This window comes from Mytilus galloprovincialis, chromosome 3 (assembly GCF_965363235.1).
Source record: "Mytilus galloprovincialis chromosome 3, xbMytGall1.hap1.1, whole genome shotgun sequence".
Taxonomy (NCBI): Eukaryota; Metazoa; Mollusca; class Bivalvia; order Mytilida; family Mytilidae; genus Mytilus; species Mytilus galloprovincialis.
In genome coordinates this window covers 80,058,208-80,076,040 of record NC_134840.1, presented here as the reverse complement: position 1 = coordinate 80,076,040, position 17,833 = coordinate 80,058,208, and the positions used below count along the sequence as shown (strand labels likewise).

The 17,833-nt window shown below is 31.0% G+C and overlaps 1 protein-coding gene across 3 annotated transcripts; it reads left to right on the top strand.

The window, feature by feature from the left end:
* Positions 1-35: 35 nt before the first annotated feature.
* LOC143069069 (uncharacterized) lies at positions 36-17,620 on the top strand. 3 transcript variants are annotated; one of them, XM_076243512.1, is made up of 11 exons: positions 72-147; positions 1,140-1,292; positions 3,344-3,481; positions 4,884-5,017; positions 6,170-6,422; positions 6,951-7,019; positions 7,888-8,583; positions 9,228-9,430; positions 9,815-9,950; positions 10,646-10,791; positions 11,881-17,620. In XM_076243512.1, exons 4-11 carry the CDS (start codon positions 4,946-4,948, stop codon positions 12,286-12,288), a joined length of 1,983 nt encoding a protein of 660 aa, XP_076099627.1. In that variant the 5' UTR covers positions 72-147; positions 1,140-1,292; positions 3,344-3,481; positions 4,884-4,945; the 3' UTR covers positions 12,289-17,620. The 3 variants fall into 3 exon arrangements, with proteins under 3 accessions (XP_076099625.1, XP_076099627.1, XP_076099626.1); XM_076243510.1 differs by lacking the exon at positions 1,140-1,292 and having other exon boundaries at positions 36-147; XM_076243511.1 differs by lacking the exons at positions 72-147; positions 1,140-1,292 and adding an exon at positions 175-517.
* Positions 17,621-17,833: the final 213 nt, after the last annotated feature.

Below are 17,833 nucleotides of genomic sequence, written 5' to 3'. Positions count from 1 at the left end.
AAAAATAGTGCAATATATTTTTAAAATAGCAAAATGTTCCTCAAGGAATGAGGTAAAAGCAGACGAGTTGCAGGTGCCCGACAATGGCGACTCGAAAAAGAGCAGAAAAATCACCCGAAAAGAGACAGAATGAATATTTGGAATCGGGTAGTTACAGATTAATAAGTTTTCTGTCATATTGACGATGTAACCAATTTCATTTTTGCGACATCTACAATAAAATTTACTTTTTATGTGACAATGTCGGCTGCTATGACAAAATGTACACATTGTCGAATTTTGTCATGAAATGTGTACTTTTTGACATGACAATGTAATTGTATGTTGTCATCCTTGAAGAGAGACTATGTTTCAACAAGTTAACAGTTTTCTGAAAGTGAAAGATGTTTAGAAATGTCACATTTCTCGTAAAAATATATACCATGCGCTGACAGACGCTTTCAAGATGGCGGCAAACAAAAATGTAGTCTGCTATAAATTTCAAAAATAACAAAAAATATGAAAATGACAATTTCAGGTAATAGATTTATGAATTTTAATAAAATAAAAATAAAAGTTACCTAAAACTTGGATGGTACTCATTTAGTTTGTATGTAGTAGATAATTTGTATCTGATGTTTATAGTAAACTCCCGAACTTCCTACAGAATAAGAATATTTTATTTCCAATTAAAGGGCCCTATATTAAAAGAGCTTTCATGACATTACATACAAGTACGTAAGATTAAACTTACATTTTCACATTCCTATGTGAAAACAAGGGACATTAGACAGGTTCTTTACTTCTACTGACTTGTGTGTTAAAATCAGGCCTATTAACCCGATATGAAATATACAAGGTCTCGAAGCGGTTACTTTTGAAGCTTTTGAATTTTCAATAAATAGCAGACAGAAAAAGGTTTAGTTTATAAAAAAAACTGTTTACATGTAACATCATAATTGTATTTTTGCAAATGATGCTATAAATAGATATTAGAAGATGTGATGTGAGTGTCAACAACACAACTCTCCATCCAAGACACAGTTTGTAAAAGTAAACCATATAAAGTTCATTTTTAAGGGCCAAAATTATTTTACTTTTAGGTGAAAACGTTTCATGTAAAACTTCCTGTTTCAAATTTCTTTTTTCGTATTTCTTAGAGTATTCTTACTGAATGATTAAGTCGATATATTCATGATATTCTGCTGATCTATGATGACAACATCATTTACTGAGAATAGAGATTGATTACGAGAAGGGCGTGAAATATTCGGGTTGCAAGTAGTACGCTGTGTCCAAGAACTCAAATCGCTGTAAGTCACAAATGACACACAAATGTTTGTGAGTAAAACACCTTGGATTTATTTTATTTGATACAATGACTTTGTGTCAAGAAATTTGGACTGTGAATGAAACCCAAAAGCATAAGAATCGTGGAACACATTTGACTGGAATAAAGAAAATGACACAAGCATGAACTTTTTAGATTGGTGACCGTATAGTGTATTGAGTTTAGAAAATCAACAAACATACACATTTTTGATTTATTAATTTATAGCAAGATCTTAGCTCTAGATTTAGCCATGCCTTTCGTTTTTTTTGTAGAAAAACAGCAAACATCCTCTGTCCCAATACCCATGATAGAGTCATTAAACAACTTTATTTTCTACATTGTAATTATATTATGTATATTTGCATCTTGCATATTAAGGACCAACCCTATTATTTCCACACTGTTTGAGTTTTCATTTTATTCTGTACTTACGTACTCATGTTGCATACCAATGCATTTGCTTCATTTTATTAGGACAACAAAACATTGCTTAGAAAGCAAAATACATTTGAAGAAGATAGCATTTCTCCACATTTCTGCTGTTTATTATAAAATAGGTTTCTAAAGCGGCAATTACATGTAGAACAGTGGTTTCCAATCAGTGAATATATTTACAAATTTGAAAAAGTGGCACCAGCTTATGGAGTATATGTGTCTCAATTGATACGTTAATCTAAAGCTAGCTCAAAGTACGTTGATTTTGTTGAACAAGGAATACTGCTTTCTCAAAAGTTGCTAAGACAGGGCTATAAATCAAACTAAGGTCATCACTCAAGCAATTTTATGGTGGCCATCATGAGCTGATTGGCCATTAAGACAAAAGTGTGTCAGAAATCATATCTCAGTGATCTTCTTCCTCAGTCATAACGACCTTCCATCATTTCGAACGCATGACGAGTGCCATATACGGTGCAGGAAATGCTTACCCTTCCGGGCACCTGATTTCACTCCTGGTTTTTAGTGGAGTTCGTGTTGTTTCCTACTTATTATTTGTAACTGTTGATGTAAAATGTCTTGGTTTAATGAGTCTTTGGTTACTCCTTGGTTTTGATTGTTAATAAATGTCTTATACACGATACCTTATGGGTGTATTTACATGATATAAGCTTATTATTACACTTGCATATATGAATAACATGTGACAAGAAGGTGTCATATGAAATAAAATTTAAAAAATAAAATCCTCTTACCTGCCCCATTTTAAAAAAAAATTTGGATGAAAATCTAATAATTAATTTTAGTCGGCTTTAAGATATGAACAAATTAAACATTATATTGAAGATTTTCCAATAAATAGGCATTTATATCATATATATATATATATATATATATATATATTTAGGAACTTCTGCCCTTTGTTTGTCTTAAATGTATTTTAATTAGTCCACTACGGACGAAGGCGAAGGAGATTTTAGGTTTCTGCCCTCTGTCTGTCTGTCTGTCCATCCGTCAGTCTTGCAAATCAGTTTTCAAGACTTTTTTTCTTCATGCTTAAAGGTAATGATTAGATATTTGATGTATAGTTTTATCATGATAAGTTACAGGTCAAGTTCGATTTTCACGATTTTAGCTTTTCTCCTTGTTCAGTGAAAGCCCTTTCCCTAGAATTAAATCTTTGATGAAATACTTATTATATAATTACTAGATTTCTGTTCAAAGGGAAAAAAATCATTTTTTAAAAGATTTGTAAAAGACATTGTATTTTGATAAATTTTCTTAGGCAAATTGTTTGAAGAACTTATTGGTATGTTTGTTTATTATTTTATGTAGTTTCACCATGGCAAGTTATAAATCAAGTTAGAATTTCGTTCCATTACAATGATTTTTTAACCGGTAGGCAACTTTGAATTGCCATGCAATACTAACCATGCTCACAGAATGCTTGTTTTAGTTCATTTATATGTTTTGAAGTTTAGTATGACATTGTATTTATTGTTATCATTTGAACTAAAACTTAGGCAAATATTCAACTCAATTTTTCATGTGCTGATTGCTGATAAGCAGGTAACATTATTCTATTGTATTTTATAGAAAGCAGTGAAGAGGAAGAATCAACACCGGTCTCTCTTTCAAGATCTCCAAGGTCAAGGGCAGCCAAATTACATACATCACCATCAATATCTGCCAGTCACCTTCACATCACTAATTTACTTTGCAAATCTGGGCAAGGTTAGTTGTTAGAATACTTGTTTACATAATATTGTTTATTTTTTAGATCACTTTGCATCATAAACAGTGAATAACACTAAAAAAATACAAAGAAAGCTAACATTATGCATGCAAACTTTGAGAATCTACACATGAATTTGTAGTCATATGTGTGCATTTTCATTATTAAGGGTTGACACGTTGATGATGAGTTGATATGCTTATTTTTTCCTCTACATGAAGTTTTGCAGGCTAGGGGACATACCAATAAAAGGCTACCCCTCTGTCTATCTGGTCTTTTAAGTGCTGTCACATGTACAATTTTTGTACCTATATTTTTGAGATTTATATATGTCAGGTTTACCAAACTTGCAAAGTCTTGGATGAGTTTTGGAAATATAAATTCTGTAGAAAATTGCATTGTAAGCACTCTCAAGTCTACAGTTACAGTCAGCTATTTATGAAATCTATATCAAAGGTTTATTTTAGTAATGGTTGGGACAATTTTTGAATCACCTTGGAAATAAAAATATTAAAAATATATATGGAAAATAGCATTGTTATTGATTAAATGCCTTCTTTTCTTGTAAGATGTGTATTAAAAAATTAAGAAAAACATAAATGCTAAGGCCAAATAAAAATATATGTGTGGTTCCAGTTACATACATTTGAAAAATAAGGTCGGTAGGTCGGCAAATTTTATTTATTTTTTTCTAAATTTTATTTAGGATTGTCAAAATCCAGAAAAAAATCGTGTTTTTACGGAAATTGTTTCCAGTATTACACACGTCAATACCAGAAGTCAGCCATTTTAAAAGTGTTTGGTTGCAAAATAAAGACAGTCATTTACGTTTTTCATTAATTTTGTTGCATTTTGACAACAAATTGTTATGAATTCTTGCATTTTGCCAATAACAGATACTTCTTATGGAAATTCAAATGACAGAAATCTACGAATTTTATATTATTTTTATTCACAAACCCTAGGGTCGGGGGGGTTTAAACTAGGGTCGGTCGGGTTACTGGAACCACACATATATTTTTATTTGGCCTAATATATTACCCTTGGAAAGATCAAATATAGCACGTTGGCTTGTGTGAGTTAATTGTATTAGAAATTATGTCTGTCTGTTTATTGTTAGAATGTTGCTATTTAACTGCAGTTGGCATAATAAATTAATGTTTTCAATTGTAAAATTTACGTATGTCCAGTCATGACATTTGGCTGGAGGCCTGTATTGTAAAATAAACTTTATAAAGTACATGTATTATATTACTTACATTGAAAGTAAACAAAAATAGTTCATCATAGGATTTCATTTTACTGTACCTGATTGTCACATATTAATTACTTTCCATGAGACTGCTCATTGAAGTGTAATGAACTTGATAAATGTAAAATATTGATATGTATGTTTTGTAGAATCTAGAACAAGGAAAAGGTCCATAAAGGTTGAAGAAAATGAAGAAGACCAATCAAATTACATGTCATTAGATGTCCTAGCACAAGTTGCTTCTGAAACACTTGAAAGTGAACCTAAAAGAAATAATAAAAAGGTATTGAATATATTTGTGCTATTATAAAAAATAGTTATTGTTACAATAATTGTTTTTTATGCCCTACCTACAATAGTAGAGAGGCAGTATGTTTTTAGGTCTGTGAATCTGTTCGTCCGTCTGTCCCGCTTTAGGTTAAAGTTTTTGGTCAAGGTAGTTTCTGATGAAGATGAAGTCCATTCAACTTGAAACTTAGTACACATGTTCTCTATGATATGTTTTTATGCCCCACCTACGATAGTAGAGGGGCATTATGTTTTCTGGTCTGTGCGTCCGTCCGTCCGTTCGTCCGTCCGTCTGTCTGTCTGTCTGTCCGTTCGTCCGTCTGTCCCGCTCCAGGTTAAAGTTTTTGGTCAAGGTAGTTTTTGATGAAGTTGAAGTCCAATCGACTTCAAACTTAGTACACATGTTCCCTATGATATGATCTTTCTAATTCTAATGCCAAATTAGAGTTTTTACCCCAATTTCACGGTCCACTGAACATGGAAAATGATAGTGCGAGTGGGGCATTCGTGTACTGAGGACACATTCTTGTTTTTCCAATTTTAATGTCAAAATTAGAGTTTTTATCCCAATTTTAGGGTCCCCTGAACATAGAAAATGATAGTGCGAGTGGGACATCCGTGTACTATGGATACATTCTTGTTTATAATGTTTATACCCTTGTTCAAATGTAGTTATGTTTCCAGCAGATTTTTATGCACCACCTACCATAGTAGAGGGGCATTATGTTTTCTGGTCTGTGGGTTTGTTCATCTGTTTGTCCGTCTGTTTGTCCCGCTTCAGGTTAAAGTTTTTGGTCAAGGTAGTTTTTGATGAATTTGAAGTCCAATCCACTTGAAACTTAGTACCATGTTCCCTATAAGTTGATCGTTCTAATTTTGATGACAAATTAGAGTTTTTACCCCAATTTCATGGTCCACTGAACATAGAAAATGATAGTGGGAGTGGGGCATCCGTGTACTTGGGACACATTCTTGTTTGTATTCCAATTCGATTAGACAATAATTAGAAGAAGTATGTGACATTTGATGATTTTTTTGTCTCTCATAACACAACGACACCTTGTGAATACATGTACAACTCATACAAAATTGTTTGCTAGATTCTTATAATAATGGACCCAATGATGAATCATTTTCTTTTTTTCAGACCATGAGATTGTTATCCTCTCTGGAGATTTTAAACCTCAAACAGATAAAAACACTCTCAGACAAGTTTTTAGTCAACTTTTATGCTGAAATGTCATCTAATGAAATGACAAGAAACTTCATATATACATGTTACTTAATGCCAAGGAAATGCCAGACTCAGTTCAAAAGTTTTGGAAATGAATCTGGGGCAAGAATGAAGATGAGGAATCATTTACACAAACATCTTGAGCAATTAGTTGATGAAGAAAATGGTAAGATAATTATTATGATACAAATCCATGTAATCATGTAGGATATTGAGCTATTGGGAAAGGTGTATATAACAGATTATTTAATATTTAATGTTCTATCTGTTAATTTTTAAGATTTGGGAGAAATCTAGCAAAGATTCTTGAAAAGTCATGAACCAATAGTTGCTACTTAAAATATTCAACCAAGATATTAAAGAATTAAGAAAATTTTGCACAGTTAATCACAGTCTTATTTGTGATTTTGTTCCCCGAATGTTTTATATCCCTTTTGGGTAATTAGGTTACAACCCGTTGTATCCACCAACATAGGATTTTCACTAGTATGAATTGGTCAAATAAGTGAAATTCATCTATCAATTGTATCTTTTCAAGGCAGTGATTACTATTATTCTTTGTAAAATAAATTGGTTTAAAAAGTTTTTGAAGATACTATTTGGAACTTATCTGCTTTGGTACATTAATTGAAATTTTTTTATTTTCTATTGTATACAATTGTAAACCAATCATGCACATCTACAACTGTTTCAGATCCTGATAGAAAAGAACGTTTTTACTTTGAAGCTGAACCTGTTCACATGAAAAATAAAAGACTAGCAGGTAAGTAATAAGTTGCAATTTAATCAGGTATGAACTAAAAGAAAGTCTGTGGGTAAATGTAAGGGATAGAGGAAGACCTACAATGTTAATTTGAAAGTTGACTTCAGTTTTTACAGGACAAACACTAAAACTGACAAGCTAAGAATAATATGAAAATGGAAGAAAAAAAGTTATAGTTAAACTTGCAATAAAAAACCAACAGAAGTTCACACACTATTAAACAATAACAAACCCCTGATGATGCTCTGTACATTGTACAGGACACTAAGCTTTTAGTGTGGTTATGCTTGATGTTTATTTTAAGGTGGTTCCTAACTCTACAGGGAGATAACTCTGTAATGTCAGCTAAACGTTTTCATTACGTTGTGTTGTAAAAGGAATATTAAGCTTCTCAATGATCAAAATTGCTGTTTATCAAATTGCTATATAACCAGTGTAATTTTTCTGACAAAACAGTTGGTTCAAAATTTTTAAAATTTTTACATTTTTGTCAAAGGGTCAAAGTAAATACTTTGTCAAAATTTTATGAAAATTAAACGAGCCAAATTAATTTTAGTGAAAGTGTTGGGTACCACCTTAAATCTCTTAAAACATCCTATTGTCTCTGTAATTTGTACTCGGATGAACATGCTTCAGTGAATTCAGTTTAAACAAAATTGAAAAAAAAAATACATCTTTTGAATTTATCTCAGTTGTTACACTCATGACAATTACATTTTTTTGCAACTTTTTGTGATTTTATCAAATGTACTTAAATTCAGCTTATATGGTAACAATTCACAGCCAACCACCAGAGATTCAAACTAATTTGAAAATTGTTGAATATCTTACTTGTGTTACCAAGTTTTTATAACTTTTCCTCTTATAGAAATGGCAGCTATCAAGAAAACAAAAAAGATGAAATTTACAGCATTAAAAACAAGTAAATATGACAATATACCAAACACAACTACTCCAGCAGAATTAAAGAGTGGGGAAGTAACTGAGGAGAGTAGGGATAGCATGGACCAAATTTCTGGCGATGAAAATGATTCATCTTCATTACAGAGAAGTGACAGAACAAAAATTATTACTAAACAACCTAATAAGGAAGTAAAATCTGGTAATAGGATAATCAAAGGAAAAAACGATGTACAACCAGTGGAACAATCAGATAATTATTGCAGAGAAGAAACGGAAAGGAGACTGGAAGAAAATGAACAATTAATTATAGAGCTGTTGAGTAGAACTCAGCCTCATCATGACCATAGCTACACAACAGTATTTGGAAGAAAGAAAAGTTTCTACATGCGTGAATTCATTGGTGAAGCAGAAGAAGAAGTTGAGGTTGAAGATGAAGATAACCTGAAATTTTACTGCGGGAGAGAAATAATTCGACCAAAACGTAATGCAGAACCTATATTATGTCTGGGTAATGTGTCTGTGATGGATGAATTGTCAGGATATGGTCATGATGAAGCCTCAAAAACTATAATCGTGTGTTCAGAAGAAATTGTTGGTGACAGATCTGAATCTCCTTCCTTATTTGAAAATCCTGTGATCTCTAAAGGACACAGTGGTCAAAGTAGGTATTTGTAGTACTGTTCAAACAATTGATATATTTTGCAAAGGTAAAAAATTGGTGAAATGGCATTTAAAATGAGAACCTTAGGAATTTCCTATATGCCAACAAAAATTTGGAAGCCTCTTTGTCCAAGCGTCTTGGCTTTCCCAAGTCTGAAAGAACAATAAAAGGATGGAAAGGGGAAACCAGACATATATTGCAAATCATGGCTATGATCAGATTTTTGTTTGAAAAAAAAAATGTTGGGGAAATTTGTTTAAGGTGGTACTCCAACACCTTCACTAAAATTAATTTGACTTGTTCAATTTTCACAAAATTTTGACAAAATATTTACTTTGACCCTTTGACATGTTTGACAAAAATACTAAAATTTTAGAAAATTTGAACCAACCATTTTATCAGAAAAATTACACTGGTTATATAGCAGTTTGACAGACAATAATTTTAATCTTTGAAAAAGCTTAATATTCCCTGAATAACACAACATAATTAAAACTTTTAGCTGATTTTACAGAGTTATCTCCCTGTAGTGTTAGTTACCACCTTAAGGAATTAAATTTTAACAATTGTGTTTTTTATATTTTTTTCAGTCTAACCAAATAAGTGATCAAATTGTAATATGTTTTGTACATTTTTTCTTAAAGGACCATACCCACCAATGCCCAAGTGCCCAATAGCAAAGCATGGAAGAATTGCAATTCCTGAAGAATATGAATCTCTGTCAGAGGAAGAAAGAAGAAATCGACAGCAATCTCCAAACAATACATGTATTATTAATATAGGTCCTCATACACAGAAGAAAAAGAGGAAAAATCCAAACGAACTCGAAACCACGGAATGGGAAAGAGTATGTTCTATTTCTTTCTTTATATATATTAATTCATTTTAAATCCAAACAAAATATGTGTTTTATCAGTTTTGATGTAAGCAGTCATGCAGTTCTATTATATAAAAAGTTACTATAGTTGAAGTTTAGTAAATTTAAAGGTAAAGCTTCCTTATGCAAGCTCTTTCACCTGATTTTAAATGATTAACAGTGAATTGTTTTTCATCTATAAACTGAAATACTTGCAATTTGACTATAAACAATATCTTAAGCTCTGCAGATTTAGACCACTATGAAATATATTACTTTCCCAATACAATGTATAATGTGAATACGAATATTAAAGTATAGACATGAGTGTAACAAAGGAATTCATTAACCAATATGACTGACTTTTTCTTCCAGAAAGCTGCCTTAAAGTGCATACGAGAATTGAAAGCCAGAAAGAGGGACTTAATGTATCCATTATATTGTAAGATCTGCACAAATAAACAGTTCACAGCGGCGGCAACTCTCATGTATCATTACAGAAGTCATGCAGGTAATCATTCTTATGCAAATATAAAAATTCTTGTAGCTGTTTAATTGGGTGAGTCATGTAGCCTCTTTTAAAACTTGTTATTTTGATCACAAAAGGATCTGCCTAAATTAAGTGAAAAATGCCTTATAAAATGTTTGGAATTAAAAAAAAAATCTGTTATTCCAAAAAAGCTTGAAACACTTTAAACAGAAGAAAAGAATGAATTTATTGAACAGTATCCAAGGCATAGCCAATGAAAGCATGGAACACTTTGTTTCCAAATTAGAGATGATAAATTGACATCTAATACAAGTAACATCTGTGAAAACCGTAAAATTTACAATCATTGAAACATTTAGAGTGGGTCTTATTGGGGTCTAAGCATGACGTGTGATTGCCGATTTTTTGTAAGCGTGACACATGAAATGCAAATTATTGTGCCATGAAAACGGGAAATGAAGACTAGCGGGACACAGGAAATTGCAAAAAAAAAATGAAAATTGATAACGTACATAGTGTGAGCGGGATACAGGAATCTGTCAAAACAGTAAGTGGGATCTGGGATCAGAACCCCCCAATGAGACCCCCTTTAGATAATACTTTGACATATTGTTATGTATTTCAATAATACTATCCGTATATTGTGCCATTTCAGTTCCTAATATGCTGCAATTGAAGACTGGAGAACTATTTTTGCTTATGTTTATTTTTTTCAGGAATCAAGCCTTTTATGTGCCTTATATGCAATACGACATTTACGAGACAACATAGTTTGAACTACCACATGTTAATTCACAATAATCAAAGTAGATTTACATGCAAGGATTGTGGTAGGAAGTTTAGACATCCAAGTCACTTTAAAGTAAGTCGGGCCATACAGCAGTGCTTCAAATGTCATAATATTTATTTTGATGGTTAGCTGTACAAAATAAAGTTTGAAAATTCTGATGTTGATATATTTGTCAACTACTGAGTTCATTTAGACCCTGTTTCAATGAACTTAACTAGCCACTCAGCAGTAAACAATTATCCATCCAACAATGAGCAATAAGTAAAGGGTACCAGAGTATTTCTTCAGCAAAATCACAGAATGTGTCTATGCTTTGCAGAATGTACATTGAATAAAAAAAAATATTAAAGTAAAACCACAGAAAGAGAAATAAAAAATTACTTTCAATAAGGGGAGCAAAGGAGAAGGTTCATGAAGGGTTTAGATTGGCCCTTAATTTTTGATGTTTTTTAAATCAGGCCAAAAAATTACAAATTTCACATAGAAATACATCTGATAATACTACTTAGACAAAAATATATTTTTATAGCACCATCCTTAGAAATTTTATGAAGCTATGACCCCTTGAATAAATAATAATGTCATCATTTGTATTTTAAGATCAATTTTGGTATTTTTTTCCCATGATTTTTATTGTTTTTGGCATAATTAACCTTGGCTTCCATCTACGATCCAAAAGTTTTTATATCGATGAATTCTATATTAAAATTGGAATTTCTTGGCCACAAAACATTTTGGATCGTAGGTGGAGGCCAAGGTTTTCCTTAAGCTTTAAGGTCCGAAAATTGCACAAAATCATCATATTTTGACAAAATGTCCAAAATGGGCTTACTTTGGAGAATATTATGTACTTTTATGAAGAAACCTGATTTGTTTAGCATTAAGGCTTTTGAAATAGACCAATTTAGGAACCAATTTGTGACCTTTTTGTAGTTTTATGATAAAGTTCATATTTTAGGCCATTTTGTGCCATAAGTGACCCGAGTATATGAGGACAATATGGATTAGACCATACAATGATGTCCAACGTGTCCAAAGGCATGTCTGGAAAATAAACAACCTGATATTTTGTTTATTGCTGAAGTCCATCTTAAAAGTAATTAAGGTATTCATTTTAATGCCATTTATTGTAATGATCAATTTTTTATGGTATTTTTTCAGGAACACTTGCGTCGTCATACTGGGGAAACTCCATTCATATGTGCAGATTGTCCTCAAAAGTTCAAAACGAGAAACACATACAAAAGACATCTAAAAACAAGACATGGCAAGCTGTTGACAGCTTCAGGTATTAAAATTCTCACTGTAGAAGAATTTGCTAAAATCAGGACAAAACCATACAGAAGAACACCAGACAAGGAAGTAAGAAAGATGGTGTCAGAAATAAAAAGTAAACTTGAAATGGTAGACAATGACTCAGATGTTGATATTACAGATGAGGACGATGATGATACTTCTATGCAGGAAAATAGTATTAACATCAAAGAGGAAGAAAGTTCAAATAATGAGGGCACGTTGGCAGATGGAAACACATTGTTTATTCCATTGGGTATCTCTGTCAATTCATAGTTGTTATAAAATGTCATCATTGTATTATGTAAATATTGTTGAGAATTTTTGTATAATTTTTGTACTACTAGGTTTTTTTTTTTATAACCAATGAAGTGCTAGCAGTTTTGATGATTGTAGGATAATGAATTCAATTTGACATAAGAATTATGAAAAGTGAAAGTATATAGCATTATCATAGATAGTTATTAATAGAGTATTCAGTTTAGTGTATCATGTTTCTATTATACATATATGTGTCCTACAAAATACCAATTTTACACAAATTTGAACAATCAAATATTGACACAGATGCTATATTGTTCACAAATTGCAACGCATATACTTCGTTATATTAAAAATTATATTTAAGTCTTATTGAAAGGAAGCATTTTTAGAATGTTAGTGATATCATTTTTATAAGACCGCAAAAATGGAAAATTTTTTGGTCGTATATTGGTATCACGTTGGCGTCGTTGTCCAAATACTTTTAGTTTTCGCACTCTAACTTCAGTAAAAGTAAATAGAAATCTATGAAATTTTAACACAAGGTTTATGACCACAAAAGGAAGGTTTGGATTGACTTTGGGAGTTTTGGTCCCAACATTTTAGGAATTACGGGCCAAAAAGGGCCCAAATAAGCATTTTCTTGATTTTCGCACTATAACTTTAGTTTAAGTAAATAGAAATCTATGAAATTTTGACACAAGGTTTATGATCACAAAAGGAAGGTTGGGATTGATTTTGGGAGTTTTGGTTCCAACAGTTTAGGAATTGGGGGTTAAAAAAGGGCCCAAATAAGCATTATTCTTATTAGTAGAATAAATAAACAAGGATAAAGATACACATCTAACAGGGATCATACATTCTAAGGGCAACCTCGTAGCAGATAAATCTAGTTAATTGTTAAGCAAAATAAAGATATGGGTTGAGCTATGCTTTTTACGCTTCAAAATAGGTGAAAGATATTTTTTCTTAAGTCTGAATAATTTTATTCTCAGGGGAATGGTTGTTAATATTGATGACCAACAAGTTGAATAGTTGCCTACTGGCTTCTGACTTTACTAATTTCACATCTAATGCTGTTTTCCTAAGCTGTATGTTTACATATTGCCTGTCATATTGTTTAGAACTATTTTGTAAACATACCAACCATTAACATGGCACAATTTTTATTTGAACATCTACTTATTTAATTGAAAATATATTTGTGTTTATGTGTCTTTGGTTATGCTAAACTATGAAGAAATAATTCTGTTTGTGCAGTGTCCCTGTGCAATAGAGCTTAAATCAGTATCAAAATATTTTATTTTTATACACCAACATGTTGGACAAAGTGTATAAGGCAAGTCTTTATGTGCTGTGAAAATTGCATGAAGACCAACATAAAATCCTCTCTCAGCTAGTCCTAGGCATCTGAATAAATGGAAGTAACTAAAAAGATTTTTAGTAAGGAAAAGTGGTCTTTTTTATATTTTTTTCTCTATTGCCCTCAATCATGTCCATGCTATGACTCTTTTATTATGATTAAATTAGAATGAATTAATTGTCCACGATTACACTATAATCATGATATTATTTATTTATATCTAAAAATGTATGTTTTTTAAGGTGGTACCCAACACTTTAACTAAAATTAATTTGGCTCGTTTAATTTTCTTAAAATCTTGACAAAGTATTTACTTTGACCCTTTTACAAAAAAATAAAAATTTCAAAAAATTTGAACCAACCGTTTTATCAGAAAAATTGCACTGGTTATATAGCAGTTTGACAAACACTTATTTTGATCATTGAGAAGCTAGATATTCCTTTAACAACACAACGTAATTAAAACGTTTAGCTGATTTTACAGAGTTATCTCCCTGTAGTGTTAGGTACCACCTTAAGTAAAAGTATTATACTTTTTAATGTTATTGTGTAATCTGATGTTATGGATATTTTTTTTTATTCTTTAAGATCTGTCAAAAATGCTTAAAACAGGATGAATTAATTTTGAGTGGAAAAGTCAACCTGGGAAAATAAGTGTTCACTGAAAAAGTTTATAACGATATTAAATTAAATGAAATAGATCATCATTAGTAGGCCGTTTTAATATTTAATTGTTCACCTTTAACCAAGGGGAGATGCAAGTATTCAGATCATCTTTATTTATATTTTTTTTATATATTTGTTATAAAATATTATATGTTATACATAATTAGTAGGAGCTGATTACTTTCTTATGTGCCTTTGCTTGAAAGAAAAATGCTCTTTTTTGATAAGCATTCTTAATAGATAGAAACAAATTACTTTTGAACTTATATTCATCATATGTTGATATTGTATATATTTTTTTATGAGTATGCAGAATTTTGCATTTGTTTAAGGTATGGGATGCCATTATAGTCTATGCCACACTTAAGTTCACAATAGAACAAGACTAGTACTTGTAAACAAATTAAATAAACATTTCCTCATTGAGTAGTCTCTGTGTCTAAAATGCATTTTATTTATTTTTCCAATTCACAAAGTTACAAATGAGAAAACAAATTAGTTTTGTGCATTGTTAAGCTTTAGTTCATTCACTTAATACATCAGTTGCAGGGGCGGATCCAGCCATTTTAAAAAGGGGGGGTTCCTAACCCAGGACAAAGGGGGGTTCCAACTACATGTCCCCATTCAAATGCATTGATTGTCCAGAAAAAGGGGGGTTCCAACCCCCGGAACCCCCCCCTGGATCCGCGCCTGAGTTGTCAAACTGTATGGTGACTATGGTCCTACATTGTTTCTGTCTTATTTTCTACGTTACTTCAGGAATTCAAGTATTTGATGTGCCACTAAACATTTTAATTTGCTTATATAAAAAATGTTTTATTCCATATTTGAACAATTTATTTATTTTCATGGATTAAGAAAAAAATGTTTTATCATTAGTATTTGATTTCATGGTTTTGCCTAGCTGCAAAACGGTTAAACTCTTATGGTCCTATTGACATTGTCAAATTGTGATTCAAATTGTCAAAAAATATCATTTGTGCAATAAGGGCTACGATTCTGCAGCTAGATTTTGCCAAAGTCTGCAAATTAACTCATCATAGATACCAAGATTGAAATTTAATATTTACACCTGATGTAAAAATAGAGCTAGAGAAAATGTGTACTTTGTTCGAAATTTTAAGTCATGGTTTACTTAAACCCATGCATGAACTCTCAAATAATAATGAATCTAAAAGTAACATGCATGCCATTTAAAGCCAGGTTCCATGTTGTATATTCTGTGATATTTAACATGATATTCTCACTTCATTGAAGTGTGTTTACCTTCATGCTGGTCATACACTGATTAGTTTGTAAATACTTATTAATGATAATTTGTTGTGCTTTTATTTGAAGGTTGTATATTTTTATGATAATTTTGCATGCAAGTAATGCTAAAATTGCCAGACTTTGCCATAACTCTCAATACTGGAGAAAGTTTGTGTCATTGATTAACTATGAATTCTATTTTGAAAATTGTGTTTTTATGTAAGCATTATTACACAGTTATGATATTTCTGCATTTGGATTAAGTAATATAAAGAATGTATTATCTATTTTTCTGCTATTTTTTTTATATTTGTTGTTTCATAATTATAAACCTGACAATTGTTCAGACAACATAATAACAGAATATTGACAATGTGTTGTATGCTTTTGCTGCATCTTTAAGGATGTACTTAGGTGAGGTTAAGTGAAAATTAAGAAATTAAGAAATTAAAATTGATACTTTAAGCTGGTAAAGCATCAATTAAGGATAAAGATAAGCTAAAAATATTCATAGGTCATGGACCTCCTTTTCGAGATATTTGAGATTTAAAATATGGCTGGAAAAAGCTGACTCTGACTTTTACCTTATATTTGCATTGGTATTATTTGTGTCTCAAAACAGAAGAAAGAAAATCAAGAATCTTCTATAATTTTGGTAAATGACCTTCCATGAGCTATTAAGTCTAATAAGAAAAAATAAATGGGTGTTATCAGGCAAAATATTTTACATTGTATTGTATGAAAAAATACCAAGGAGTCCAAAAATTTTACACAAATTCCAAAACCTCACCTTAGTACATCCTTAATATTTAGTGTAAAAATCTTTTTCATACCACAGCCCATGAAGACAGGGGTGTACTGGTTTATCACTGTCTGTCAGTCAAGGCTACCTACTATCCGTTATATTTTGTTAAATTTTACCTAGGAAATACAAATCATAGCTTCCTGACATTTGAAGGTAACCTTAATGAAAGCATCCTTTACCTGTGATGCATTTTTACATCCTTCCTAGAAAGAGTATGGTTCTTTCTGAAACAACTTTCCTTTAATAAAATTTCCTTGCACTTGGAAATAAGTATACAAGTGATAATTTAATATGCAAGTCATGTTATGGAGCGCACATCTCAAATTCAGAATTTCTGGACATGCATATATCAATTAACACTGTAATTATTATATTTTAACCCTTTACTCCATAATGACATATGTAGTGCCTCAGTTGAAACGTCTTGCCTATGAAAGTTCTGTATCAGACTTAATAAAATTTGTATCTTATATAAAAAGGATATTCATGAGTATATCTTACTGGAATTTCATTGATGAAATATTTGTTTTTGCAATTTATTAATACTTTAAACCTGATGATTTTTTTTTTGTTTAAAAATTCTTATCAGAATCAAGTAGCATTGTTACCAAGTACAATATGTTATTGTAGAATTTTATGACATTTCACCCTGTGCAATTTTGTGTCTTCCCATAAATGTATATTATTCACAATTTTTTGCAGTAATAGAATCTCAAGGAACTAATATAATACCATAAATTATAAAAACAGTGTATCAAATTGGTTGAATCCCATTGCTTAGTAAGTTGTTACCAAATCACAGAATTTCATTGTTAACTTTTGAAAAAATAATAATTCAGATTCTGAATTTTTAAAATAATCACCCGAGATATTTTTTTTCTGAATAATTTAATTTCCAATGTGTCAATATAAAGGAAAAACCATATATTGCCTAGGAAATAAATTTTATCTGAAATTGGCCTGAAACAGAGTTTTAATGCAATTCAAGTGTTTTCTAAATTTTGTACAAATATGTTTCATATACTGATACAATTGATGATTATATAAAAGTGTCAGCAAATTTAAAATCAGTTTATTATTTAAATGGCTGGCCACTTTATTGTTGATTTTGTTTTGTTTACATCATATATGTAAATAATGTAAATAATGTATATTGTATATAGATATTACATTATATTTTTTTGAAAGTTGTAGGAATCATTTACTGATATACAGTGTATAAAATCTCAATAGAACATTATTAAAAAAAATTATGCATCAAATTGATTTTGTGTCTTTCTTAAATAAGATCTCTTATTTTTTTGCGGTTTTGTAAGTGTTTTCTGTGGAATAATCATCTGCCTGTAGTCAAAATGGTTCCTGTGTGAAATAATATTCCCACTGTAAAAGAGTGGGGGTTTATACTTTCTGAAATTTGGGATCAAATTAATGTATTTATCTCTCCTCAGGTTCATGCTTACCGAAGACTTATATAT